The sequence below is a fragment of the Leuresthes tenuis genome, unplaced genomic scaffold, assembly GCF_036924035.1.
Source record: "Leuresthes tenuis unplaced genomic scaffold, fLeuTen1.0.hap1 SCAF_6, whole genome shotgun sequence".
NCBI lineage: Eukaryota > Metazoa > Chordata > Actinopteri > Atheriniformes > Atherinopsidae > Leuresthes > Leuresthes tenuis.
This window is the reverse complement of record NW_027325360.1, coordinates 22,810,498-22,837,908: the sequence shown is the minus strand read 5'-3', so window position 1 is coordinate 22,837,908 and position 27,411 is coordinate 22,810,498. Positions and strand designations below refer to the sequence as shown.

Below are 27,411 nucleotides of genomic sequence, written 5' to 3'. Positions count from 1 at the left end.
GAACATTACAATTGGCCAATGATGGATGGTTGAAATATGCTTCTTAAGCCTTTTTTAGTAGAGCAACTTTTGTGCAATCTGACATTTTCCCCCAAAAATGAATTGTTTTATTTCAGAATTCATTGTTTCATCAAAGGTGGCAGGCCTTCCTGGCACAGACACAGCAGAAACAGGCCCAAGATTTGATACTAACACCAACTACCAGTTGTTTTTGTCCTTGAGTTGTCGTGACCTTGACAAATGGCTGAAGAAAAAGTTTTCTGTAACATTTCCAGTCTGATGAGAATCAGCTCCTAAGGAATACATTTTCTTGTAACTTGTGACACTTGAGACACCAAGTGAGACCGAGAAAGTTCTTTGTGGATAAAACCCACTCAATCCCACAGACTGAAAACACCCGACTTTAAATTGACCTTAAAGCGAACAGCTAATCCCGGATGTACGCATCACGTCAGTCATGCACATCTTTCTCACATCTGGGTTCACGTCATCTGTTTGTAAAACATCTGAAAAGCTGTTTTAAGACATTTTTGTGTGGAAATGTAGAAGATTTGACAAAAACTCGACTTCATCGTAAAAAAAAAGGGTAATATTCACACACACACAAAAAATGAAAATAAATCAATGTTTCCTCAGTCTGGTGCATTCAGAATATAACAATTTATTCAACATATAAACATATAAAAATGACAAAACCAACAAAGTTATAAAAATGTTCCACTTTGTACAAAGCTTCCAACGCTGTCGTCAGGGATGCAAATACTAACTCCACATGAGGGTTTTCATCTGAGAAAAGAAGTAAAAGCAATGCAAATGTTGTCGTCTTGCTCCAAAGATATCGTCTGAATCTGGTTACCAGGTGACGTACAAAACAGCCTCTGTTACATTTCAGTGAAAACATGTATGGATGACTAATGGGCACAAAATTCATAAGAGATTCTCAATTCAATTAAAGAACCAGAAGTCAATGAAATATTCACAGTGTTGCCTTCACATCAGTGATGTGAGATGTAAACATTGTTGCATATCATCACTCGTCTCAATAAATATACAGAAATGAAAAAAAAGGGTTGTTCAGTAATTTGCAATCCTGTGGACAGTTTTAACGATAGCCCGTCAGTTTGACCCTTACACCGTCTGTCACTCTTACAAACGAATCCACACGACAACAAATATAAGGCAAAAAATCATGTCATGGGTCTCTTATCAATGTATGGTAATTAATCAGTTGGGGTTCGGGTGGAGTAAAGTAGCTTTCATTTCATTGAGATGATGGGAAAGAATTTACAATACAACAGCAGGATTCCCTCACATGAAACTAAATATACATATATATATTTATATATATACATAAACATTTGTACACTTTGAACAAATACTGAGAAGCTAATGGGACAGAGAGCAGGCGTGAAACAGGAAACGATTCCAGGCAACCAGCAGGTAAATCACAGCAGATAATTAACAATTATTACGTGAACTGTTGGTTGGGTTATGGAACTGCAGGGTGAATTTGTGTTTAAGTAATTATAGGAATGACCTAATAATGTGATCTTAAATTACTATCATTTAAAAACGATGTCATAATAAGAAGGCGGTGGAGGACGCCTCAAGCACCGTTTGATTGACATCACAGGCACCATTATAGATGCAGACACATCCACAGACAGATATCATCTTGTACTCAGACCTACAACATTTGTCTGTAGCATCCTTTATTACTCGGATGAAAAAGACATTAACTCGATACACAAATGCCAATATGTAGCCAGCTGCTGCTTTTAAAAAGCAGGTCTTTCTCAGCCCTAAACTGCGAACCTTTCCTGGTCTTCATGAGCATTTCATTTTTGTGTGGCTGATTGTCGAGGTTAAAAAAAACAAAAAACAGCGGCCAGTTTCTTAGAAAAATAAAGATAAATAATTCCTTCTCTGCTTCTTTATGCAAAGACGTCTGAAAACAAGCGAGGAGCTGCAGTGTCGTATTTGATGGCATACAACATGTAGCAGTTGTCTCCCTTTAAACTGCTGTAACATGAGATGAGAACATTTTTAACAAACATTTCCAGTGTCCAGAACCACAGTGCTGTCATCTGTTCAGAAATAAATGCTGTTTGGTATCAGTGTTCGATGCACCTGTAAAAGAGAAACAAAGCACAACAGTATTAGAGAACGGCCTTTCAAACGGGTAAAACATTTTAACTACCAACCGAGCAGCAAAGGTTTAAGCATGCATGGATTCAAAGCTTGCACAGCAGCAGGTGGAAAACGGATTCAAGCAGGCAAGCACAGAAAAAAGGGGAAAAAGAAGGAAAGAGGTGGAAGGTCAGGCAGAGTAACGGACCGAGTTCAGCTGCTAGAGCAGTGCTGAGCTGGTGTCAGAGTCTGAATCGTGGCCAGGGGTGTGGCAGGGCTCACGGGAACAGACAGACTCCTGAGCCCGCCTGTACTCTTGGTACTCCAGGCGGAGAGCGTTGAAGCGCGCGTCACTGAGCGAGCGGCTGTACTTGCAGTGAGGAGGGTTGAAAACTGGTGGGCTGACGGGGGGAGGCGGGCCTAGGGGGGCATCAGGGACAGGAAAGGCATGGATGGGAATGTCATGGGATGAGCTTACAAAAATCACAGCACGAATGCATAAGATGAACACGTGCAGCACCATCCTATCCAGCGTTACACTCACAATGATGCATGCGACATTTTTACAATGGAACTTTAAAAGAAAATTCACCAAACACATTGGGATTGTAAAAGAAGTGATCACCTTTCTGTCGCTGATCCTGGAGGCCACCAGTTTGATCATATCTAATGTCCCCCCTGACTCTTCGACAACCTGTTTGTGACTGACCAAACTTTGTGGCCTCCAGGACCTCCGAGTCCACACAGGCATCAGCAGAGTCCCATTCATAACTCTCATCTACTGATGTGTTCCTTCTAATGAGATACATAAAACAAGTGGTCAGATAACATATATCACAAACAGAAACAAAAACATCCGAATGAATGTCATTTAGACCCATCTGCCGAGAGGATACTCGAGAGTGTTTTTCATTCCAGGTGTGGGGGTGTTTCACCTTTTCACTCTCCGGTCAGGCAGCTCCAGCTCAGCTCTGTACAGCTCATTTTCCTCTGTGGTTTCAGGGGAGCTGAGCAGTGTGGGAGTGATGGACAGGGACTGTCGGTAGAGACCAGCGCTACCTCTACCGCTGCTCTGACTGGCGTAACTGGCCCTCCCCCCCTCCCGGATCTCAGTGTCCCCTCCCCTAAACATAATCCTGTCTGGCTGTCTGTAGCTCTCTCCTTCTCTGGGCTGGAAGGGGGTGTAGTAAGGAGAGGGCCAGCTGATGCCTCTGGGCAAGAAGGATCGCGGAGGACCTCTCCTGGATTCCACGGGTCTCACGCTTTCCCCTCTGGAACCTGGCCAGTGCTGGTAATGGGGGACAGGAATGGAAGCGGGCATGGGAACATACTGATGCTGGGCAGACCTTAGGGTTTCTTGGTATGAGGGAGACCACCTGGATGACTCAGGGAAGACGGTGGCTTGCCGACGTGGATCTGAGGGTTCCAGCACTGGGGATATTGATGTTTGTCTTGGTGGGTACATACAGGGAGTGAGGTAGGAGGGACTCGCTAAAGATCTTTGTGCATGATGAGGCCTCTCTAAGCTCCCCATACTGGGACGCCTAAGTGGTACATATTCCCTCCAGGAAGGGCCTGGCCTGGGGAGGGAACACGGGGTACGGCCTAAACTGTAGGATTTCACCCTGACATCTGGGTTTGTGAACTCATCCCAGTAACATTTCTCAGAAACATATGTTCTCGGGCTCTCAAAGTGTTCCCATCTCTGTGAGCCTAAGCTGATGGATTTCTTTAAGAAAGGACGAGGCTGTCCCACACCTGACAGAGTCCTACAGGGGCCAATGCTAAAGGATTTCTTGAGAAGTGGCACAGGAGCTTGACTTATTCGTGATACAATATTATTAGTCCTGCTTCCCTGAGAGGCTTGTCTTTGGGATTGCTCTGATAAAGACTCGCTACTGTCTGCAAAACTCTGTGAGTGTTTTGACACTATGTCTGCCATGTCTTTAGCTGCACTGAACAAGGTGCGTGCTGACCTGGATCCAAGTCTCGATTCAGGCCTATTTGCACTATTACTCCCAACTCTGATTTTTCTTTTCTCATCATAGAGCTGCTTGCATGTTTTTCCCAGACCCGGTGAGGATGGTCTTGTGTCATCAGGGAATCTTACTCTGGTTTCCGCATGGGGCGAACGTCTATTGCCTTGTTTTTTATTTGCATCAAAGCTGCGCTGTGCAGCACCAACAGAATCAGCTTGTTCTCGACTTGAGCTTGTTTCAGGGTTGTCCTGAACATGAACCTCCCAGTTTTGTGGAACTACATCAGGCTTAGCAATTACAGATTTTTCTGTCTTCAGCTCTGAGCTTTCTCCAGAAGTATTTGTGACTTCGACCACAGGCTCATCCACGCTCATTTCAATGAAACCTGGAAGGCTCAGGTATTCAAGAATTGCACTTGTCTGTAGAGGGGACCTTTTGGGAGATGAGGCTGCAGGCTTGGCCTTAAAGGAGTCTGAAATTCTGGACTCAGTAAACTGAGACTGATCACTCTCAACCTCTTCTACAAGAGTTAGAGTTGAGATAGGGCTAGGACTATCAGAGAAAAGACATTTGTCACTCCTCCTGGAGCGTGCTCGGATACTCTCTCTCTCCATTTCCGAGTGAAAAGCTAGACTCCTTTGCTCATTGCTACCCTGAGTCTCTCCGTCTTTGGCCTTAGCTCCGATTTCATGATGTTCATAGGGTAAGGTTGAATAGCTACAGGGACTGGGATTCGTAGTAGTTGCGTAAGCTATTTCTGCAGTTCTCCCACTCTGATTATATGATGCACAAGCATGTGAGTCCCTGGATCTTGAAGCAGCACCTCCATCATGTTTCTTGTCCCTTAAGCTCTGCTCAGTGTTGGACTTCATGCATATCTCTTGATTTGTTGGAGGAGTTGACGGCCTGGCTCCAACTGATGTTTCTAGACACAGGACAGGGGTTTCAGAGGTATTGTCAGGGGACAGCATGGGCAGGGAGGTGTTCTGTGTGACAGGAGAGCGTGACGAATCTACAGCAGAGTCCTCTGCAGTACGATGATGCTGCGAGGCAGGTGATGTGGTCTCGTGAGGGCTCTGAATTGGAATGAGGCTGGTGAGAGATGTAACAGGGCTAATGTCCCACTGTATGCGGGATGTTGAGAGCCGGTCCAGAGGACTGCTGGTGTTGCCAAAGTAGCATGCCCTCCTGTAGTCAGATACCCGACTTGTAACACCTGAGGTCCCGTTTTTCTGTCTGACGGTAACATTTTGTAGCTTCCACACATTCTCTCCCTCTGACCTGTGTGCATCCCTTTGAGGGCTCTCCGTTTTATTAGCCTGATGCTCTTCTCTCCCTCGACTGCGATGTCTTTGATCTGCTGTATAATTTTTTAACTCCCTCTCTATTTCTTCCCTCTCTTTAGCCAGTTGGACACACTTGTTAACACTGTCCCTCTCCAGCTCACTCTCAAGCTGCGAGACCAGTGTGCTGTTATCAGTCTGACTCTCCATCGGCTGGTAGCCTGAATGATCCAGTCTGTCCCTGTCAAGAAGTTTTGTTCTCCTCCCCAAACTGGGGAAGGCGTCTTCAGAGTGGCCCGGCATGCGATGCCGCCTCAGAGAATTACTGTTTTTTTTCTCACTGTTATCTGAATAAAAGCTAGCTCTTTCCAGAAGAGTCTCGGAGCCTTGTTCATCGTCAGAGTAAAAGCAGCCATGACGGGAGAAGTTTCTGGCCATGGCCCGTACTCTCCCGGGGGAGAGAGGAGGCCTGCTCAACTCTGGTACGTCCACAGTGAGAGGAGAGCCCTTCCTCTCTTCTCTGTCTGAGCTCAAAATGCTGGACTTCGGAGAGTCCCTGAGTGATGTCCTGTTGCTCCCGGAGCCGCTCATACCACCATTACTTTGCAGTACATCCTTCGATTTTTTCTTATTGGAGGGACTTGAACCCCCCGGCAGCGGCTGGACAATGAAGCGTCCATCTGGGCCTCTGGAAATGGACTCAAGAGCAGTTGGTGATGGTGCCTGAGAACCAAGGTGGCTCTCAAAGAGTGTGTAATGAGGTGGTGGAGACGCGTTGGACAAAAGTTGCTTCCGCTGGTCGTGATATTCTCCACGGCTGCCTTTATCAAAGGAGGACCGATCAGACTGCGAGCATGAGGAGTTGGGAAAGAAAGGAAGAGGTGGACACAGCTTCAACTTGAGGACGCTGTCTGGGCTGCGAGGAGGTGAGCGGGCTCTGGGAAAGACAGGCAGGAAAAAATAACATAAAATAACTTTGTTTGTAACTTTCTGCAAATAATTCTGCATCTAAGATGCATATTGACATGACATGTTTTTGAAATAGTTTGATTTTATCAAGAATCCAAATGTGCAATGAAAAAAGGTATAAACACAAGTAAGTGTATGAGCGTGAATAAATGAGAAAAATATTTTGACACCTACTCTTGAGGTGGGCTTTTCTGGAAAGCAGTTGGCAGGTCTATAAAAATGTGGAAAAAAGGTCAAACAGTACCAAGTAAAACTGTCCAGTTTAATGTTCAACTTGTGCTGATGCCAACAGTTTAAACAAAAATGACAAAACTCACTGAGAAAAGTAATGCATTTGTTACCTTGTCTTCTCTTTCTGCGCCTACGCTGTCTCCTGTGACTCATGTAGCATGCTGTCACCAACGAGAGGATGATTGCCAGAAACAGGAAGCAAACTCCTCCTAACACACCAGCCAACAGCGGTTCAGGGATAACCTCTAAGAAGCTTGGGCGTAGGGGGTAAATCTCCATTCCTGTAATCACATCACAGTGTACAATTTGAGCTCTGAGAAACAATGATAACTTTGTAAATATGCATCAACATCCATAAACACTAAAAAAAAACGAGACGTACCTGCTGTGGATACACTCACAGACTCACTCGGTTCACTGAGGACTTTGTTGCTGCGCGACATCAATCTCAAGTCATAAGTGGAGTCCTGAATAGAAAAAGACCATTTATGTGTTTGATCATAAAACAAGCAATCATGTGAGGAGTTGCTTTTATTGCCTGAAGTAAGCGATAACTGATCATTACCCTTAGGAGTCCTTGCACAAGAAGCTCACTCTGATTGGCACTGATGTCGCTGCTGAGGATGACCCACTGGCCCTGATCCCTGCAGGCCTGCAGCACAAACCCTGTCAGTGGAGAGAGTGGAGTCTCAGGAGGCGACCACTGGAGGAGAACCCCTTGTCGAGTCCGGTTGGCTGACAGGAATAGGGGAGGATGCAGAATTGGGAAAGTGGTGACAGGCGAAGGTGCCTCTGTTGGCACAGCTGAAAAGACGGCTCAAGATAAGTCAAAAATATTCAAATTGGTTTTGGTGAGAATGTGAGGAACAGAATTTGAGTTCACTTGCACAAACCTTTTGTTCGCACTGATACAATTTCACTAAAAGGTCCCGATCCGAGTTTATTCTGAGGAAGGACACTGAACTGATAACCAGTGCCAGCAAGTAGCCCAGTCACAAGCAGGTAAGTTTTGGATGTTGGCACAGGTAAAGACGCCCATTCATGTTTCCCTCTGGATGTCTGCTTGAACCTACAAAAATAAAGATGTAAGTCATGACAGAAGTTGATGGCAGGAAAATTCGTAATACTGGGTGTGTTCTATACGACTGACCACACGGTGAACTTCTGGGTGAATCCACCATCAAAGCCTGGGACCCAGGACACATTAGCCTGGTTCATCTCTGTGGTGACAGTCACTGAGGAAACCACATGAGGACTGGTGCCTGAGGATCAGACAATCACAAGTTTTGACATTTGATGCCACACGTCATTATACCTTTGTGCAGATTAAAAAAAACTGTTTGCACAAAAAATGAACCCACTTACCCAACACCACGACCACAGTGCCTGCACTGACAGTCGCCACACGATTAGTGGCTAAGCACTCCCAGCCCCCATGGTGATCTTTGCTCAGCGGCTGCAGCAGGAGGGACCCGTTAGACAACACGATGTACGGCGAACGAGGAGTAGGGCCAATCTGTGAGAAAGGGCAACGACAATTTGAAGTAATGGATCACACAGGCATGTCTGCGACTATCACCGAGGAAAATCTCTTATACCTTGCTCCAGGTTACATTAGGAGCAGGGTCTCCACTGGCTTCACAGGGGATGATCAACTCTCGGCCAACCTCCTGGAGATACTCAGGCAGAGGAGGCACTCGAAATGATGGCGGGTCCTAGAAGAGGGACAGGGCCTTTTTATTTCTGTACAGTTGCACAGTCTCAAAGAAAAGCATTTTCCCTGTAAGTCACAGTTGAGAATGACAACTTTACCTGCAAAATGACTTTGGTGGGCTCAGACTGGCCCATGGTACCATAACTGTTGTAGGCGGTACAGGTGTACATGCCTACAGCATTGTCATTGGCTGTTGTCATAAAAACGGAGCCCTCCGAGTTCACCATCCAACCTGGGAACTAAACAGGTGAAAAAAGGAGAGACATAAACGTTGATTCCAGTTTCTTTATGAAAATCTCATTGATGCATGTTGTCTCCAAGGCCCACAGCTTACATTGTCAAGATTCAAATTCTTTCCATCTTTGGTCCAGTTGATATACAGCACAGGAGGATCAGCCTGAACAGGGCAAACAATAACCCCCTCCATGCCTGCTGGCAAATATGTTTCCCGAGGCATTCGTCCTATACGTGCAGGATCTAAAATGAGGGTGAAAGAATTTAAATTAAATTAAATGAACCAATGAAATGAAAAACACAAAAAAATGCCAGAAGAGAGCTTCTTGTCCAACATATGCTGAGAAATCGTTTATCCTGACCCGCAGGGTTAGAAAGAGTGAGTGGATAAGAGACTAACGTTTCACTTTTAGATGTGCAGAAGCTGAGGGTGGAGTCAGTATCCCATTAGTCGGGATACAGGTGTAGTTTCCAGCATCTTCGGGGATGAGATTAGGGATTAGGAGTGTTCCATCCACCAAAATCTTCACTCTGGATTTTAGGGACCTAAAGCCAAAATACAGTGTATTTTAGGAAGTGGCCATGACACAAAAACACTTTGTTTCAGGAAGAAAAAGATTCATAAATGTTGAAGATGGCACTCTAATCTGAACAACAATCTCCTTTGTCTAAGGTTCACAATGTCCTCATGATCATATGATATAATTGTTTTATGAATAATCTAATAAGGCCTGATTGTATTAGCAGCAAGCTTGGGAAAAAAACAAAAATCCTTTAAATTGCAGGTAGTATTCCATTTGGTGAGTAAAAATAAGTCTAAGTTTTAAGAATTTTCACAGATTTTTTTAAAGATATACACTCACTCAATATGATAAACGTTCTGTCCTTGTTTCCACCACTCATAGGTGAGGTTTGAAGGGTAGGCGTCGGCCTGACACTGCAGAACTGCGTCCTGGGACATGTTGAGAGTGGTATCCTCAGGGGAAATGATGATGATTGGTGGACCTTTTTGGGGATCAAAGCGCAGATCACTAATGAGAAAGTCATTGCAAAGCAGGGAATAGACTGTAGGTGGCAGTGTAGGCAACTGTATGTAACTATGATTCTCAAACTCAACCAAATGTAGGGCTCAAGACTAAAAATGTATCTTATCTGAAACAAATCAGTGTGCTGTTAGTACATGTCACTGGACTTGCTTAACATAAGATATGCAGAGATTTTTATCTCTTCCTGATGGCTCAACACTGACCTTGGACCTGCAGCTGTGTATAGTGGGTCAAATTCCCCTCAGAGTTGGACACATGACATTTATACACTCCTGAAATATTCCTTGTGATGGAGGCCAAAGACAAGGTTCCATTGAGCACCTAAAACAGGGCGAGGGCAAAGAGCACGACGATCAAAGACAAAGAAAAAATGTATAGGAAGATCATGTGGAAGTCACAAGAGGACAACAAAGCAATTCGCTTCAAAGAAACATCAAAGCTACGGCTCTGTCAGTTAATGCTAATTATAAAGTATTTAATTAGAATACTGCAAATGCCATCTGTTAATCCACCTCACCTTTATTTTTTCATGTTTCTCAATTGGGCTCTCATCTTTATGCCAGACAATGGTTGGTCGGGGGTTGCCATGGGCTCCACAGCTGAGAGTAAGTGAGTCTCCAAGCAGAACCTCCACAAAAGTTGGTGGCGTCTTAATAAACACAGGTGGAGCTATAACGAAGGCAGAAAACATTAGTGTTGATTTTCATTTCATGTAATCAAATGGAATAAACAAACAGTATCTTTAAACAATAAATTCTCAAAAGGGTCCGTTGAACCACAACAACACCTAACGTTAGCAAGGTTTCAGTGCCTTTGATGTGACATTAACTATTACGAGGCATCTGATGCGATGTTTTGGAAAGGAACAGCTGGGAAGTTCATGTTAAAAGAGAAAAGTAACTGTGAATACATTTGGAAGGAGGCAAAATAAATGAACCAGGTGAAGAGGTATGTGACAAACTGTAGTAAATTCCTTTGAGACTATATGGAATGAAAAACAGTACTTTCTATTTTTTGTAGCCTATTTGCCTACCTGACAGTACCAGGGTTTTGTACTATGAGACAATCTGTTCAAATATGTGCAATCAGTGAACTGGAATGAGTCGTGGAAGAAAAATGCCACCTTTGTCTGTAAACAATATTCTGTGACACGTCTCGTTTGGGGCTTACAAAAGACATTGTTAGACAACGTGTTTAAACGATATTCAACACATGCATGATGTAATACTGTTATGTATAAAGGTGTCATCTGCAACCTGATGCAGCATATGTAGGCCTCTCATTCACTGTCATACAATCATATCAAACCCTGCGTCACACTCTCAGTGAAACTTCTAGCTCTGCTTCATTGTGGGTGTGTAGGTGTGAGACTTAGAGTTAAGAGGTTTGTGAGTTAAATGCTTTGGACATTTAACCTTAATCTTGAGCCAAAACCCACATATGCACTGTCCTGTTCCTCCCAGCAAGCCAGGCACAGATAAAGACAAGATGTGATCACCTTGCACCCAGTGCGTCACATCGAACCTGCTCATGCCCTGCATTAACACTCAGGAAACTCAGCTTGCCAGGGCCTTCAGAGTCCTAGCCAGGCCCCATGCTGTAGCTGTTCTAAATAAAGACAGTGCCAGCGATGAGCTATGAAAGGAGCTGCTCCCAAGTCCCCAAAACCCTGCAGTGCTGCACCTGTGATGGAGAGAAAGGTCCATGTGCCATTTTGAAAGTCGTCCTTTTTGCTGTCCAGGAGAAGGAGGCGACATTCAAACCAACCCTCATCCTCTAGGGTCAGCCGTTCCACCAGCAGAGAGGCGCCCCGGGTCAGAGACACGCGCCCTGTGCAAGGAAAGGGTGCGAGTGGGAGGGAAAAAAGGAAAACAGGGTCAGCACACACACATAAGCAGACAGGCAGAGTCAGCATATGCTGGTGGGGGGCTTATCGTGCCGCAAACACAGGCCTCTAGAGTCACAAAGGCCACAGTCAAAGTCACAGACTTTCTGCTAACAGACACATCCACACACGGTGTGAAGATCAGCTGTAGTTCTACCGTTTGTTGCAAATTATAAACCAAATAATTTACGTTAAGGAAAACGGCGGAGGTGGTAGAAATACGAAAACTGCATCTCAGAGTAGGTCTGAGCGAATTAAATCAATTTAACTTACTACATTTGAGCTTAAGTTAACAAAGTGAAACTGCTTGGACCCCTCTACACCCGAGATTCATGCTTTCCTAGCTGCCACTCAAACGCCAGCATTTTCCTGTAGTTACAACAGTAATACAGGCTGTTGCTGTTTCTCCTGCACATATGTGACATTTACTGGCTGACTTGAACCAATGTCTGCTGAAGTGTACCAGGCGTACAAGGACTGGCAGACCACTGTGTGACGTTTGTAAAAAGTCCTGTTTTTGCCTCATTCTTTGGCCTCATCCTATATGACAGCGTTGTGCATAAATACATTAAAATGAGTCATAATTGGCACTGATATCATCAATAAATCTTCTACTCAATTGGGCTGTTTTATCAGTAAATAAAAGGTGAGCGCAGTTGTTTCTCGTGGCACTGACGACATTCTCATCAACAGTCGACGCATGACAATGAACTGTGCCTGTATGCACCCAGTGGGTGCTCGCTCCGGTGGAAGCCACAGATTTCTGCACCAATCACAGGCATTAAAATCTGTTCAACTAATGCAGAACTGTTCAGCAACATTCCCACAGCACAACACAAACTGACAAAAAGCAGCTCAAAACACAAAAAGAAGTTTCAGAAGACAAGAAGAAACATGAGACCTGCTGGCTGAATCTAAAGGACGCAAAGGTTGACTTTGCAAAGCAGAAAAACAGAAAGCACATGTAACATAAGTTGAACTTTTGCTTTGGCCTTCACACAATTTTAATTTCATCTGCTGTGGTGCTGTCACACCAGATTTTGACAAACAGCTGGCAGTTTAATTGACTTTTTCTTTTAGGCGTCTGACACGTTAATGTTTCATTATCTTTTTATTTCAATCATTTCCATTCACTTTTAATCTATGTAAAATGAACTAGTTCTTGCAAAGTGTGAACTTTTTATCGCAATTTTATAGCAATTTATCGTAGGAAAGACAAGGGAAGCCTACTTTATGAGGAAGTTAACTACAATCATTCACAGGGTAGCAAAGCTCCTTTCATTAACTTAGTGGAATAAGAGATTACTGCTTTCCAGTATTTTAGTTTTGTCTGGGGTTTTTTGTTGTTACTGGTGTAAACTGTCTGTTGATCATGCCAAATATACGGTATTTAGTTTAAAGAAGAAAAACGCTTTCAAATCATGTTCTGTCTTAAATTCACAGCACTGAAAGTGATCAAGATTAAAAGTTTTGCCCATGCAAAGTGGCTCTAGCTCAGATAATAAGTGAGTGGCCCTGAGGTAGAGCGCAAACACATAAATCACTAAAGTGGTGGTTTGAATGATATATATAAAGATGACAGATGAAGACGGTGTCCTGTCATTTACAGTTTGGGCGGTGAAGTGGAGGGCTAGAATGAGCATGCCACTAATGTTTCGATCTCGTCTGATGTTTTATTAAACCTCGAAAATAAAAACAGAAAACAGAACATATAAATATACATATATATATAGATAATGATGTGTGTGAAATCACTAAAACACAGATGGATCCATGCACAAACACACATCTCTTACCACATACCCCAAACTCCCTCTCATTCTCTGAACTTCTTACAGCTCCTTGTCAGACTTTGAAACTTGATCTGCTAGTTGCCTGGTGACTGCAGCCTGGTTTTCAGGGTACACCCCCTCCCTTTATTCTTTCTCTCAATGAACTCTGAGGGCTTTAAACGACAGGAGGATGCAGACGGAGGGGAGGGGAGTTGGGGGGGGGACACACACGTTGCTCATACCAGAGCCTGCCAAAGCAGTTTGAAAGTAAACACGGAAATGTGGCCAAGTTCCCAGCATTCCACCGTTTTTGTTTGATATGAACAAGTCAATAAGGTGAATTGTGTCACATTAAACTATTCCTGTAAAGTACTGAAGTAATGCAGCGTCGTAAACAAGATAACTCTTCATTTATTCTTAAAGGTGAGCACAGACAATCTTTTCTTCAGCATAGATATAGTACACAGTGCAACATGAGAGAATTATCAAATGTTCGGCTACCTCGAAGCAACTATTTACCACAGTTTCTCTCCAGACAGCAGCCTGAAAGCTGTGAGATTCATTTAACTTGTATATTTGTATGGCCTTAAGACAGGGTGATACGCACACTGGCAGTAAAGACAGACAACAATAGCTAACAATTAACCCTGCATTCCTGACTGGGGCTGTTGCTGTGCTTCATAGTTAGGTTTAATGATTGACTGACCTCCTAAAAGACGGACAAGCATCCGATGGGCGGCACTCAGAGCTTCCATAAAATTAATGCCTCTGGTTTCAGGTCAGCATCTTTCAAACAACTGGGCAGGGCTGGGAGAGGGGAAATGTGCAGGCAGATGATAACAGGTATGGGGATAACTTTAGGCTTTTTCCATTTATCTCGCCATCAGGGATCCACCTGGATCTGCCCATTTCCTAAGCAGTCTGTTATAATCAGACAGGGAAACGATCTCTTACTGCAGGTTATGGGGAACAACTCTAACATATGCTTAATTCCTTTTTGTACAACCACTGTAATCCTCATGTGGGCACACATCATGGGATGCTTGGAGATCACGTTGGCTAAATGCTTCTCTAAAATGCAGCCTATGGAAATCCCACTGATCCCACTGGGACCAGAAGCACGTGGGTGTGTATACATGTTGATTTTCAAAATTCAATGAGAGCCCTGCCCCCTGAGTCTACAATGGGGTATTCTGGTTTCACCATCGAACACTTAACCCTTTCCTGTTGCCTCCCTCTTGTCCATCACTACAAAGAGACGGCAGCCCCCCATGCCTCATGCTCTAAGGTTACCATAGCGACGAGACCAAGAAAAGCCCGGGCTGTAGGTTTAGATTTAAATTCAGTTGCTGTAGAAACATTACATGGCCGCACATGGGTAGAGGCAGGTCGATCACACAAAGGGGGGTTGGGTCTCTACTGTCAAAGATTTGAAAAATTACAAGTGGTGAAAAACATGTTTGGATTTAAAAAAAAAAAAAAAAAGCACAAAGATGGAGAGCGGAGTGTGAGAGAAATTAATGAAAGGCAGAGGAGGACTTTTCTTTTCAGTCTGTGGACAGACAAAACGCCCAGGCTGTGTGACAAATGTTTCTTTATCTAAATTTGAATGTTGCATTTTGGCATTGAAATCTCAGATGGCACTTGGCAGGTGCTCTGCCCATCAGTGTTTACAAAAACGTTTGTCTTTTTGAAGGTCTGATGCACGTACACCACGAAACATGCAGGAATGACTGAACAGATGAGTGAAAAAAATGAGAGAGCGAAAAGCCACACTGGCTTTAAATCCAAGAAGCAGAGAACATGAGGTTACTGAGAGGTTACTCAAATTGTGTGCATCGATAATCCACTGACAGCCAACGAGACGTTGGCCTTTCTGACCTCTTTGCTCCAGGAGACGCATTCATCACCCCCCCGCCCCATCACCAGTCCTAGATGAACACAATGTCCACGAGTCCTCCTCAAGGCACAAACGCCAATAAAGAGAACAGGGAGAATTGCTGAAACAAAAGCTGCTGCTCCGTCTTATCTCCACCCTCCTCGCTAGTTTTCCTCCATCACATGACAACACCAGTCTATCCTAAAATGAGTCCTTGTTTCCGACAAGTTGAGCTGCAGTGCAGCCAAGGGTAGAAAATGTAAACGCTAATCCACCAGCGCTGTTTGAACTCCAGGACGCAGCCTCTTCATATTAGAGAGTCAGGTTCTCACCCAGTGGGTGGCAGGTTGGGAACGACTTAGCTTTCAGAGTGGTTCCATTGCCTGGTAGCTGGCTTCATCTCATTGATGTGATCTCTCATTTCTTCCCCTTGTTTTCGAATGACGTAGCTTTCTCCACAACTGAAACCATCATCATTTGAATGACATGGTTTTCATTTGAATGACATTACTCTGTCATTCTGGTTGTCTTTATGCACACAAACCTTTTCTTGCACGTACATTGCATTTTCTCAGTTTTATGGCTTCTACAGCTCTAGTACAATGCCTTTATTGTTGTTAAAGGAATGTGATTTTTAGACTGTGGTTTCCCACTGGTTCTCACTGACAGCCTAACATATGGAGTATTGCAAACTTTGTGTCATACAACAGCAGGGATAACTGAGGAGGAAGACAGATTATTCTGTTTGGAGAAGCATCAGCTTTGCTTTCCTTTCCCCATCCGTATGTGCATAAATGAGACAGGGAGAGGTGCATTGTGGGTTGTGTTTTGATTTGAATACAATCATAAGTCTGGGACCGGCCCCCTGCCTCTGACAGCTCACCCCTCCCATTCCCCCAAATTTCTCTCTTCAATCCTCCTGTCCCACTAATCAGTTTAACCCTCTTATGAATAGTTCTTTGTCATGAGATAGATTACAGTTAACTCTGTCCCTCACGCTCTGTCCAGCTCTGTTAACCTCCTGCACTAGCAAGTACACAAAGCTCACGTGCTGAATTTCACTACAGCAGCAACTTAACTCAACACAGGCATTAGCCCTTGTGCATGATCACAAAGCAGCATTTTTTCCTTATAATCAAAATCTTTTAAATTAAAATCCAGAGTTCAGTTCACTGAGATCACAAAAGGTATTTGAATTATTTTCCAGACCAGCGCTTGGGCCGGGGAGCGATAACACTAATGTTCACTTGGACTGATCATCAGCAAAATCATTCTTATTATAATGAAATAAGACTAAATCACACTGTACCTACTTTTTCACTCGCATGAAATAATCTAAGGTGTTTGGACAATATCTCTACAGCAGATCCAGGTGTAACATGAATCCAGTCAGTGATAAACTTAAGGCATGAAGTCATTTGGCATTTGTGGCGGCCGACTGCTCTTAGTTGGCAGACGTGAAAAACTAATGTTTCAGCTATCCATTCTTTCGTTGTGTCATTGTTGGCCGCACATCACCCCGGTCCAGAAAAACTGGTTAAGGGATCCGTTTCACATTTCAGCAGGACTACTCTTTTGCATTAGCCTATCTTTTTAAAGTTTTTATCACAAGAAGTTCACAAGAAGAAGGGTTATGGAGATCTGTATGCCTTTGTATATACAAGGGTATAAATGTATTAGGGACAAATGCTGGCTTTAAGTTGTCTGGTGTTCAGACGTCCCACTGAGAGTGAGATAGTGTCCTGCTGAGATTTGAGGTTTTGCCCATTGTCGTTCTAACCTGAGGTCATGATCCTCTGCTCACCGTCTCTTCTGATTTACTTCAGCACACAGGAGACATTTGATCAAGCCCTGCAGCAGTAAACTCTCCTGACACTGCAAGACTCAAACGTATTGTCTTGACTAATACATCTCAAGACGGCTGTAATAGAGTGTCAGTCACAGCTTCTGTGGTTGTTTCCTCTTTGTTGTGAACTGAGTAATGTTTAGCCCTTGGCATGCTGGGTGTGAAACAGAGAGGAAGAGGGATGAGAGGTGTTCATGTTTTACTGGTTCACATGAGACACAAATGTGACAGCCTCTCAGATCTAGACAGACTGGTGTTCAGAGCTTTCAATGGAGGGTCGCTGATGTTGCAGACACTCTTCAAATACAGACCGCAATCTCAAGTACACCTGATATCATATCCAAAAATTGCTGATTTAATGGACTGAAAGAAGGATCCAAGATATCAGTTGCTGGAATTCTTTAATCTCAGTTGCTAAAAATTGCAAACAGCATCAGTGGGATTGACACAAAGCAGCAGACTGGGGACAGTCAGAATACATGGGAGTGCTTTTTATGCTTCATTCTCACTTACTTCACTGTGCGATAATTGAGCCCACCAAAGAATAACAGAGGGGAAATTAAAATACTGCCTTAATGCTACAAATGTGAGTCTACTACTTCATTTAGCTTAATTCAAAGCTGCCTTTCTGCTGTTAATCCACCCAAGAGCTGAATGACAGAACAGATCTGAGCCATCATCAATTTTTTTCTGATATATATATTCTTTCATTGCTTCTTCAGCTTCAAAATGTACATCTGCTCTCTTGTTCCTGTTCTTAGACAAGTCAAAACAAAGATCAGGAAATGCTTGCTGACTAGCCTCTCTCATGGTTGCTGAAACCCCACAACATTTTAATATGAGGGTAGAATACATTAGACCCACAGCACTGACACGCTTCACATGCTGCCATCTGCCTCCAGTGGGAGGGGAGATATGAGGATCTGTGGCAGACAGAGGCAAAGCCCACACCAGACAAATACACACAAAGGATAAACACAGCAAAACTCTGGGACACCCCAGTCTTCCACTCTGACCTTCATCTCTGCTGTTATTTTCTTTATTATGGATGCCTCTGTATCAGATGAGCGCCCCTAAACAAAGGCACGTTTAACAGCCTACAAGAAGGTTAACATGCCAAACAAATACAATTGAGTTGCTTGGTGGGGGTAGCCTGTTTATGGCATGTCCCTATAAACCTTTAGTGAGGCTCCTGAGTCATCACAATGCTGAAAACATGGTTCATGAATCTGAACATTTCATTCTCTGTAGCATCCATGTTTTTAGGAAGCGTTCCCTGAACACTGCAGTGATCTATCTGGGACTGTAGGGGATTTTCAGTGTCCTGCTAGTCCTGTCGGCTTTGGAAAAGTAGAGGCAGGTTGTGATACCGCTCTTTGTCTTTTGTGCTGTAGACAATGACAGGATTATTGGTCTCCAGCAAGAAAACTCCCATTATTCCCAATGCTTCATCCATCCTCCTTCCAGCACAACAATCTCCCCTTACTGGGTCACCCCTCAGCATACTAATAAAACATTGTCAACAGACAACCAAGCCCCCACCGACACTCCTAATCCCCCCCTGAGCAGCGTTTCTGGTATCCCCCTTCTTCTACCCGACCCCTCCTTTAACTAAAACCCCCACTGAAACACGTCCATTCTCGCCCTTCCCCTTTTCCCTGCTGTATTAATGCTCACTGAAAACACAGACTGAACACCACCTGTAATTACAGGGACAGTGCTTTGGATGGATTACCCATTTGGGGTATTATTTCATCTAAACGTCCCCTCCTCAAGTCTTCATAAATACCAGTGTGAACTCCATATGCCTGCCGTTGTCTACAAGAGAGATGAGCTACATAAAAGTTTAGCTGCTGCATAAACATCCACCTCTCTTCACAAAAAAAATCTCATGAAGTACAACAACTCAAATGTGTTACTGACAGCCATGATAGTAGCTCCAAGTTCAGCTCTCGTTTTTCTTACTGATAAATTCATTAAAAGCTTGCTTTGTGCTCTGTGCAAACAAACAAACAAAAAAAAGAGAAAAAAACACCAGAACTGAGGTCCGACTCCAAAGATTTACTGTCAGCTGAGCAATAGCTTTTTCATCAGTTCTCTTTTAGGAACCCCACACATCCGGATAATGCTTACCTTTATAGTTAGGATGAACACGAGGAGCATATACTCCAAATTTGATGAGGATAGGCACGTTGTAACCAAGGCGCACCCACTCCACAACATGTAATGGAAAAAGATTTGGGGTGGTGGCTTCTGTGGATGTAGGAGTCAGACTACAGCTAAGCTCTGCAGAGCCCCCCTCTCTGGCACGAACCAACGATGCCAAACCTTGAGATGCACCTGAGAAGACAATAACATAGCGCCAGGTTAAAAGAAAAATGGGCACATGGGGGGACGTTTGCTAACAGCACAGAAGGCAATGAAAAGTAACATAAACTCAATAGAAGTCCTAACAGTAAAATAAAGACAAAAGGCAGGTTTTTAAACAGAACTACGGCTGCCAAAAGGGTTGGATCAACCTCTGGAATTTGTTGATCATTCATGTCTGTGAAAATTGTTGGTTATTCTAGGAACAATTGCTAAATGTTTGATAAGAAAACTGCATAGGTAGCCAGAGGTCAAGACACAGAAAGGTTGCTTGGAAAATAAAGCCATCACTGATCCACAAATGCTTTCTTGAAATCGGTCTCAGATCAGTGACTGAATCTGACTTCCCCAACTGTTAAAAGCCAGGCCAGACCAGCATGTTCAACAGTCATGTGGCATTTGATAACAAGATCGAATGGCTGTAAAGCCTGCAAACACATAGCAATCCCATTAGTAACACCTGCAGCGGCCTGTACTTGCTCTAACTCCTCTATCTCCCTCACTGCCATGTGCTAACATGGGTGTGTGCTCAACTGGGTGCCAGTGTTTGCTCTACTATTCATCTGGCCCGGTGATTACTTTAATCTCAGAGGTGGGGGCTGGTGACACTCTGATGCAGGGCAGCGGGACCCTCTGTGGTTGTTGCAGCCGACCTCTCACCACCCCCTGGGGTACACACATGGTCTGCAGACCAGCACGATCAATCCTACCACCACCCCCCTCTGACAAACACATGCATGCATCCACAGTAGCGTGCCTAGAACTGGGGGTAGCGTAAATCCAGGATTGATCTAAATCCACACTCATAGAGATATTACTTAAGTTGGATTTTGGCCCCATTCTCTCTTGTCCAGTCGCGTCTGAGCTTTAACCCCCCCACCCCGCATCACTCTCTTCTGACATAAAGCAGTGGAAGCTGTGCCAGATTCATTGTAGGGTAATGTGTGGATTGTGTGCATGAATTTGAATTTTGAATTTCCCCCACTGGGGGATGAATAAAGTATTTTTCTATTTCTATTCTATTCTATGAAGCTAAACAGCAACATATGCCAAGTAGACAACCACTTTGAAAAGCTTCACCATACCAAGTGATGCAGGACTTGTTCATGTTGATGAAGATGTAAACTTCTGGTGAAACACAATAGTGGAAAATAACACCCAAGACTTGTGGGAAAGCTTTTTTTTTAAAATCACTGACATAAAATCACTGAGTTATATGTACACAATTTTGACCAATTATTTGACAAAGTTTAACTGGTACTGATCAGAAGGGAAAGTTTAAACTTCCATACAGAGCTACGAGGTAATATAGATACTGTAGAAGTACCAATGAGAGCAGGTAAAACACAAACTCTTACACAGGGATGCAACACAATCCTGATCGTTATAGATTCTGTCCATACAAGCCCCAGTGTTAATGGAAATGTACTGCTATGTGTTAGTGATGGATAACTGTCTCTTTCATTCTGTTATTCTGTTTATCAGAATACGATTTACCACTTGTTGTCTGTGTCACATTAATACATCTGACAAAACAGCCGACTCATCATCTGACAGTTTAACAGGTACAGGACGACAAATTCAGTGCTGAGGATCGTCTTTTAGATTTTGATAATATCGATACATTTGAATGATGAATACAAAAAATATCAGACATCAAAAAACAACATTTTAAATAAATACATAAACAGATAAACTAAAACAACAAAGAGTTTCAAGAGTTAAACTGAATTGCTGTCAGTGTACAAATCCATATTTGCATTAGCATACTTACTTAGCAGACAGATGGCTACAGCAGTGGTGACAGCCTGAAGCCACCGTCTCTCAAGTCCCATGGCCGTTCGTCACACTCCTTCACACATCTCCCAATCTGAAAAACAAGACCACACATCCCATTTACTCTTCATCAAATACTACTGTAACATTCACAGAATAACCGCTGCCTAAGGGACATCCCTCACATTCAGCCTATAGACAAATGTAATCCCTGGAGTTAACATCAACTCATTACCCAACCAAAACACCACACGCCAGATGCTTCTCGATCAACAAATGAATGGATTCTTTGAAAACACATGTCTCTAAAAATCTGCAACTCAAGTTTTGCTTGGATTTAGACAAATTAAGGTAATCCATCGAGTTCTACAGAAAAACAGCAGGACATGCTTAGAATATGCATCGAGTGGGGGGGTTTTCAAGCAAAGAGTAGGCCAGTGTGTGTGCATGTTTGGGAGTATGTGTTTGTGTGCGGCAAATGAGAAGACGTGTTCCAGGCTCTAAGTGTATGTACAGATTATCCTGATGCCTGTGATTGGTCCAGCTCATGCAGAAGGTTTTGTCTCACTGTAAATAGGCCAACAGCAATTGACAGGTGGCACGTGCAACATTGTAAGGCGTGTTTACCTAATCCAGATGTTATCTTATTATCATTGCTTAAAAAAGGAACTTAAGTAGCATAGACATGGCCATTGGATTAAGTAAAATTCAGTTTATTTATATAGCACCAAATTACAACAAATGTCACCTCAAGGCACCTAAATAATATAGTCCAATTCAAGCCAATTAACTTAGACTTAAATCAAGAGCAGCATCAGGTGCTGTTCGTCTGACAGGTAAATGCACCAACATCCACTGATTTTCATCTTCTTAATAGCCCCACAAACAAGACTCCACTCAAACAAATTTTTGGTCTGCTTCCCAGCCTGAACAGCTGGTGTAAACCGTGAGGCCCCCCACTTTAAATTGGATTGGAGGCAAGTTTAAGTTGCTGCCCTTCAAACATAATGGAACACCTCACACCTTTCACTTAAGTCACTCCATTCAGCACCCCTAATTCCAGCTTATTACTTCAAGTTCATTTAAGTAACATAAGAAGGAAGTTATTCTTAGATAGCAGACAGGAGTTAGATACTAGCTGCAGATATAAACAGAGATACACCGCCCAAGTGAATCATTTAGTCTCTAACAAACAGCCCACAATAGCACAGCAGAACGATGCATTTATCTCCATGCACTTCACCCTGTTTCTATTGTGGTCGGCCAAGAAGCACTGAAATAACTTTAGTTTTTCTTTTTTCAAAACTTTACCAATACCAAGGTTACACAAGCACTGAGGAGGAGTGGGACGAAAAACACATTAGAGTGGGGTTGGCTTCATTATAAAAGCTGATGAAAAAGGGACGGCGGGGGTATAAAATTAACAGTTGTGGTCAGATGTTTGTGCATGACAGAATCATTTCAGTGCGACGCTTACAATGATGAAAGGATTCCTCCCACTGTATGAATAATGTTTGCTCAGTAGGGGTGATGGGTTAAACATCACTCTTGTAATGGATTCACATGATAAATAAACAATCTGTGTAGTCAAATCATTTATGTACCACATCCAGCAGTAACAAATCTGATGGAGGAGACTGCACCTCTGCATCATCCTGCCTGCCTCTTTCAAGAGACACCTCATCTTTGCTCCTGCCTTCTGTGCCGTGACTCTTGTGTGGAAACAGACAGATGGGGGAAGACAGGAAGGGAAGGTTTTGTCTACAGGTGCAGAAGTAGACAAGCAGGTTATTTCCTCAGGCAGCTGAGTGGAGCCTGGTCATTTAATTGGCATGTGCTCAGTGAGGACTTTCAAAGGAGTCAAGACGTTAAAGCCAAAATCTGTAATAACGCAACACTAAAAGAAAGAATAAAAGAAATAACAAAGAAAGAGAAAAAATATCAACAGTGAGGACATTCATTATACATACATGTGAAAGTCAGATAAGTTTTCTCCTACACTATAATCTCACAAGGGTTGCTGGACATGATCATTTAAAAATGAAAGTCATATGACAAAAAGCTCTTTTTAAAATCCCCCCAAATGAAAACGCAGGGAAATCAGCGCTTCAGAAACGTGTACATTGAAAGCATGGAATGGTAAAATGTCTCACTGGATTTCAATGACACAAATTGCTTTGGATCTAGTCATGACTTAGCCTTCTGGACGGTACTTTTTTAACACCCAGTCTAATCCTGCTCTCGTGCTCTGAGTATTAATAGTGTAATCGAATTACACATCAAACTGGTGAGACAAATCAGGGTCAACCTGTCATCTAACTGCGCAGTGATCCATCAGTACGACATCAAGTCTCACAGGACTTCCCAAAGGGGTTCCACTCATTCTTATGTTGGATCATTTACTGATCTGAAAGTTTGGTTGCGGTTTTCTCGTTTACACACGGAGGACTCGCATGACGCTCAAACAAACTTCTGTACCTTGGACCTTCCTGTGGTATTATGTACCGCTAACGTCTGTCATGGAGGCCAGTTTCTCTCAAGTCCATCCTCATATAAGCTTTAGTAATAACTTTGATAACAGTATTGACTGAAAAGACAACAGTTATGCAGAATACCGTCCAATGTTCACGTGTAATTAAATAGTCACTAAAAGAGTGTTGCCATAATGATGCAAACACACTCACAAAACACTCTCTTTTTTTTGGCATCAACTGTAACGTGGGTGACGATTATAGACACTCACAGGCATGTAGCTGCTCTGATTAAAATACCCACGGGACAATAAGAAGCGTTCCATACATGCATACTAATTCAATTTCAACAGATATAGAAATATTCTATGGTTGTTAACTTCAAGTTCTTGGACAAACCCACAAAGAAGCAACTAACTGGCATGTATGCAGACGTTTCTCCAGAGCCTGGCACATTCCTTCTGATCAAGACATTTCCATCATTTGGATTCTTGCACACTGCCACTTACGGGTACACGCTAAGTATAACATATAAGTAAGAAGTTGTTTCCCACCCGCCAGCTGTAGCAACAGGTAGGCCATACCTCCTCTGTCACACTGAAATGTCCTTCAGACTTAAATGTGCATTCTGTTACTAGTTCCAATGTGCAGGATGTGTGTGGCAAATCAGCCATGTGTCTTCTGTGATACACTTGAAGAATTTTTGACCTAATGTGTGTGAGAGTATGTGTTATCCTCCAGTACCTAAGCAGGACCATCAGTGATGCTTGTGACAGATACAGGCCTGATAAGCAGTAGTATTACTCTGCTAATCCTCGTTAATCCAGACAGGCCGTGACCTTAGCACAAACCTGTAAGCTGCAGGAGGTACAAGTGTTGCTGAAGCAAAAACTTTCACAGCTCACAATCACACAGATTAACAGATCTCCAAAAAATACTACATGCAAATCACAGTCATTAATAGGGTTCAAAATCCCTGACTGGTTGGACCAGCCTGCATAGCAGAGTGATCGATGCATTGATTTTTTCCCCCTGACACGGTAGCCCAATTTAGAAACTCTATTGACATTTATTTCAACTAGAGGAAATCAGCCGAGCTCACACTCGGCACGGGAGTGGAGTCCCGGTCTCACAGGGAAAGCCTACTGTATATAGATTAACATAGTGATCGCTGATAAGCTAACACATGGTGCTACAGAGTGCAACAATAATTACTATTGAGCAATGGTTGAATCACAGACTCGGGCAGTGTTACCTCTACTATGCACTTTGGCAGCAACTGAACGATCCTGCATATTATACAAATGAACCAACCACGTGCTTCACACATGAGTAGACTGATTTAAGCCCCCCCCCCAACAAAGATGATCCACATTCATTTAGCTTAATGAAAGCAAAGCAGCTGATACTGTTCTTCTAAGTCCCAAGCATACCCTGCCCCCAACTCTCAAGAATGGGTCAGTCCCATAAAACTACTTTTAAGACAAGTCCCATAAAACTACTTTTTGAGGCGAGAAGCCCCTATGGCCTATGCCCCCCCCAGGTCACCAACTTTAGTGTCTAGTGCACTGGATTTATTTCAAAACTTGGACATCAGTAAGACATGAAGAACTGAGTGTTTTAGCTATGAATGTGATGCTTTGGACAGCTTTTACTGTCCAGATGTAAAGGGATGTTTCAAACAGGTCCAACGAAACCAGGCATAAAACAGACAATAGTGTCCATTTGTGGTACAATCGATTACACTTAATTCATTAGATCCATTCTCTTATCGCCCCTTGCCATGATTTACTGAATTTCTTCATTTATATTAGATTTTTTTTTCTGAATTTGATCATTTAATTTAGAACTGTGTCACTGGCTGGCTTTCACCACGAAGAACTACAAACTCTCGTATGAAGTATCCACTTTAGACTTGTGAATAATGTGCTTCTCAGTGCAATCAATTTTCTCCAGTGTGATTATATGTCTGCAGAGGCAGCGTACTGTTCTTCTTTAAAAAACAATGCAAAATACCAGGGAAATGCCGAGGCTTTCTAGATGGTGAATAATGAGCGGTATTACCTCGTAAAATGACACCTGAGCCTCTATCTCCAATGCAACAGACTTTAAGAGCCTCGAGGGCTAGAATGTTATTATTCAACACTGACTTCAAGGACTGAGGGGTGATAAATGCAGAACTGATTCACGTATAAATAATGCAGAACCATTTAAAGCACTGAAGTCTAATGTTTTGCAAAGACAGTCAGGCCAGAGATATTTTTCTCTCTTCTACTTTTTTCAGTCAATAGCTAAGGTCAAAACATTATAAAAACATCAAAAGCATCTCTGAAAAACAGGCTGGGTGAGAAGGGAGGATGCTAAATTGGAGGAAAAATAACCAGTGTAGTAGAATCTCGTCTTATTAACACAAGGAACAACAGGCATCCATGGTGATGTGTGCCTCCATGCATCTACATTCTCATGGAATAGAGTCAACAAGCACAACAAAAACAAAGGACAGAGTGACTGCATATTGGTCATAGAGCAGAAGACTGCAGCAGCACGCTGTTGGAACCAGCTTTTGTCCAGCAGAGGACTGAGAAACTGCACGCAAAACAAACAGCAAGCCTCAAGCCTTTCCTTACTGCACGCCTACAGTGGATTTCTGCGCACATCCCCCTGTCACCACCCAACTCTCCTATCAAACAAAACACATGCATCTTTTGTCTGACTCCAGGACTTTGGTGGCAGGTGAGAGGAGGAACCCATTTAAAATAAAATGTAAGAAAAAAACTAAGTAAATGATAAAGTAATTTCACCAGCTGTACTCACTATTTAAATCTCCTCAAGTGCTTATTTAGGAGTCATTACAGACGATTAAACCCCTCCACAGTTGGTTAACATGAAAAAAGAGACTCACTGCGCATGATATCCAAAATATAAACATTTTAAACAAAGGAAACGCTGTTTTCAGTGCTTTTTCTGGCTACAGCAAGATTATGGGTTCCTGAAATCATTATGAAGCAGCGATCAAAAGGCATTCAAGTGCGCACGACTCAACGCGCTCAAAGACAATTGTTTTGAAAATGAAAAGCAAAAGACAGAAATGTCCTGGACATTTGGCAAATCAAGTGTTTGCGATATATGTTATGGTCCAAGCGCAAAATAGTCCAAGATTCTGTGTATTTAGTGGGCAGGCCTGCAGAGGACGTTTGAGCTCTGCCTGCTCAGCACCTTACCTTGCTTCAGGCACTTTACACAGGAGCTGAAAGTATAGTCTCTCAATCCATTGATGCTCTTCTTTTAGACTCTTCTCGCAGACCCAACTTAACCTTCCATTCCCTTCTCGTCAAGAAGAAATGCGACTGAAAGCTGTGTCAGAACAAAAAGAGACGTGAAGGTGACGAATAAGGCGCAGGTAGTCACATTTTTCTTTCTGGGTCCGTGCGTGGATCACCAGAAAATCAAATTAACCCAGGACATCCACGAGGATCCGACTTCCAGCGAACTTCTTCGCGTATTTATTAAAATCCATTAACCCAAATCTGTTTATAATGAGTCAAACATCAGCTCATTTGAAGTCCATTTAAACTTTCCACGCACTAGCTTTTTACGTCCGCAGTCTTCTTGGTCCAAACTTGCCAAAACTGCCGTTATTAGTGAATGGGTTTGTGATTTACTTCAAAGTAAAAGTATGCAAAAACGGCGCCCAATCGATGCAGTGCGCACTTCTCACCAAAAAGGCGCAAGATTCATCGAAAAGAAAGGCACACTGCACGTTTAGTTGGTGCCCTGCTGTTGACGCCTTTCCCGTGGTGACCCTCCCCTCATTATCATCTTTCCCTCC

General features: G+C 43.1%; 1 protein-coding gene across 2 annotated transcripts; it reads right to left on the bottom strand.

Annotated features, from left to right (window-relative positions):
* Window positions 1-627: 627 nt before the first annotated feature.
* On the bottom strand, window positions 628-27,378 carry igsf9b (immunoglobulin superfamily, member 9b). 2 transcript variants are annotated; one of them, XM_072388264.1, is made up of 22 exons: window positions 26,804-27,378; window positions 21,110-21,205; window positions 19,102-19,308; window positions 11,270-11,416; window positions 10,104-10,255; window positions 9,790-9,907; window positions 9,404-9,545; window positions 8,941-9,086; window positions 8,641-8,783; window positions 8,405-8,545; window positions 8,191-8,307; window positions 7,958-8,108; window positions 7,743-7,854; window positions 7,486-7,661; window positions 7,158-7,396; window positions 6,975-7,059; window positions 6,703-6,873; window positions 6,536-6,572; window positions 3,066-6,329; window positions 2,756-2,925; window positions 2,339-2,550; window positions 628-2,130 (listed from the first exon to the last, which is right to left on the bottom strand). In XM_072388264.1, exons 2-21 carry the CDS (start codon window positions 21,168-21,170, stop codon window positions 2,351-2,353), a joined length of 5,979 nt encoding a protein of 1,992 aa, XP_072244365.1. In that variant the 5' UTR covers window positions 21,171-21,205; window positions 26,804-27,378; the 3' UTR covers window positions 628-2,130; window positions 2,339-2,350. The 2 variants fall into 2 exon arrangements, with proteins under 2 accessions (XP_072244365.1, XP_072244366.1); XM_072388265.1 differs by lacking the exon at window positions 2,339-2,550.
* Window positions 27,379-27,411: the final 33 nt, after the last annotated feature.

Coding starts and splice junctions, on each gene's coding strand:
- igsf9b (XM_072388264.1), bottom strand. CDS start 21,170: ATGGGACTTGAGAGACGGTGGCTTCAGGCTGTCACCACTGCTGTAGCC. Junction 9,087..9,403: donor CAGAACGTTTATCATATTGA/GTGAGTGTATAT, acceptor TTTTGGCTTTAG/GTCCCTAAAATCCAGAGTGA. Junction 2,551..2,755: donor CCAGGATCAGCGACAGAAAG/GTGATCACTTCT, acceptor ATGCCCCCCTAG/GCCCGCCTCCCCCCGTCAGC.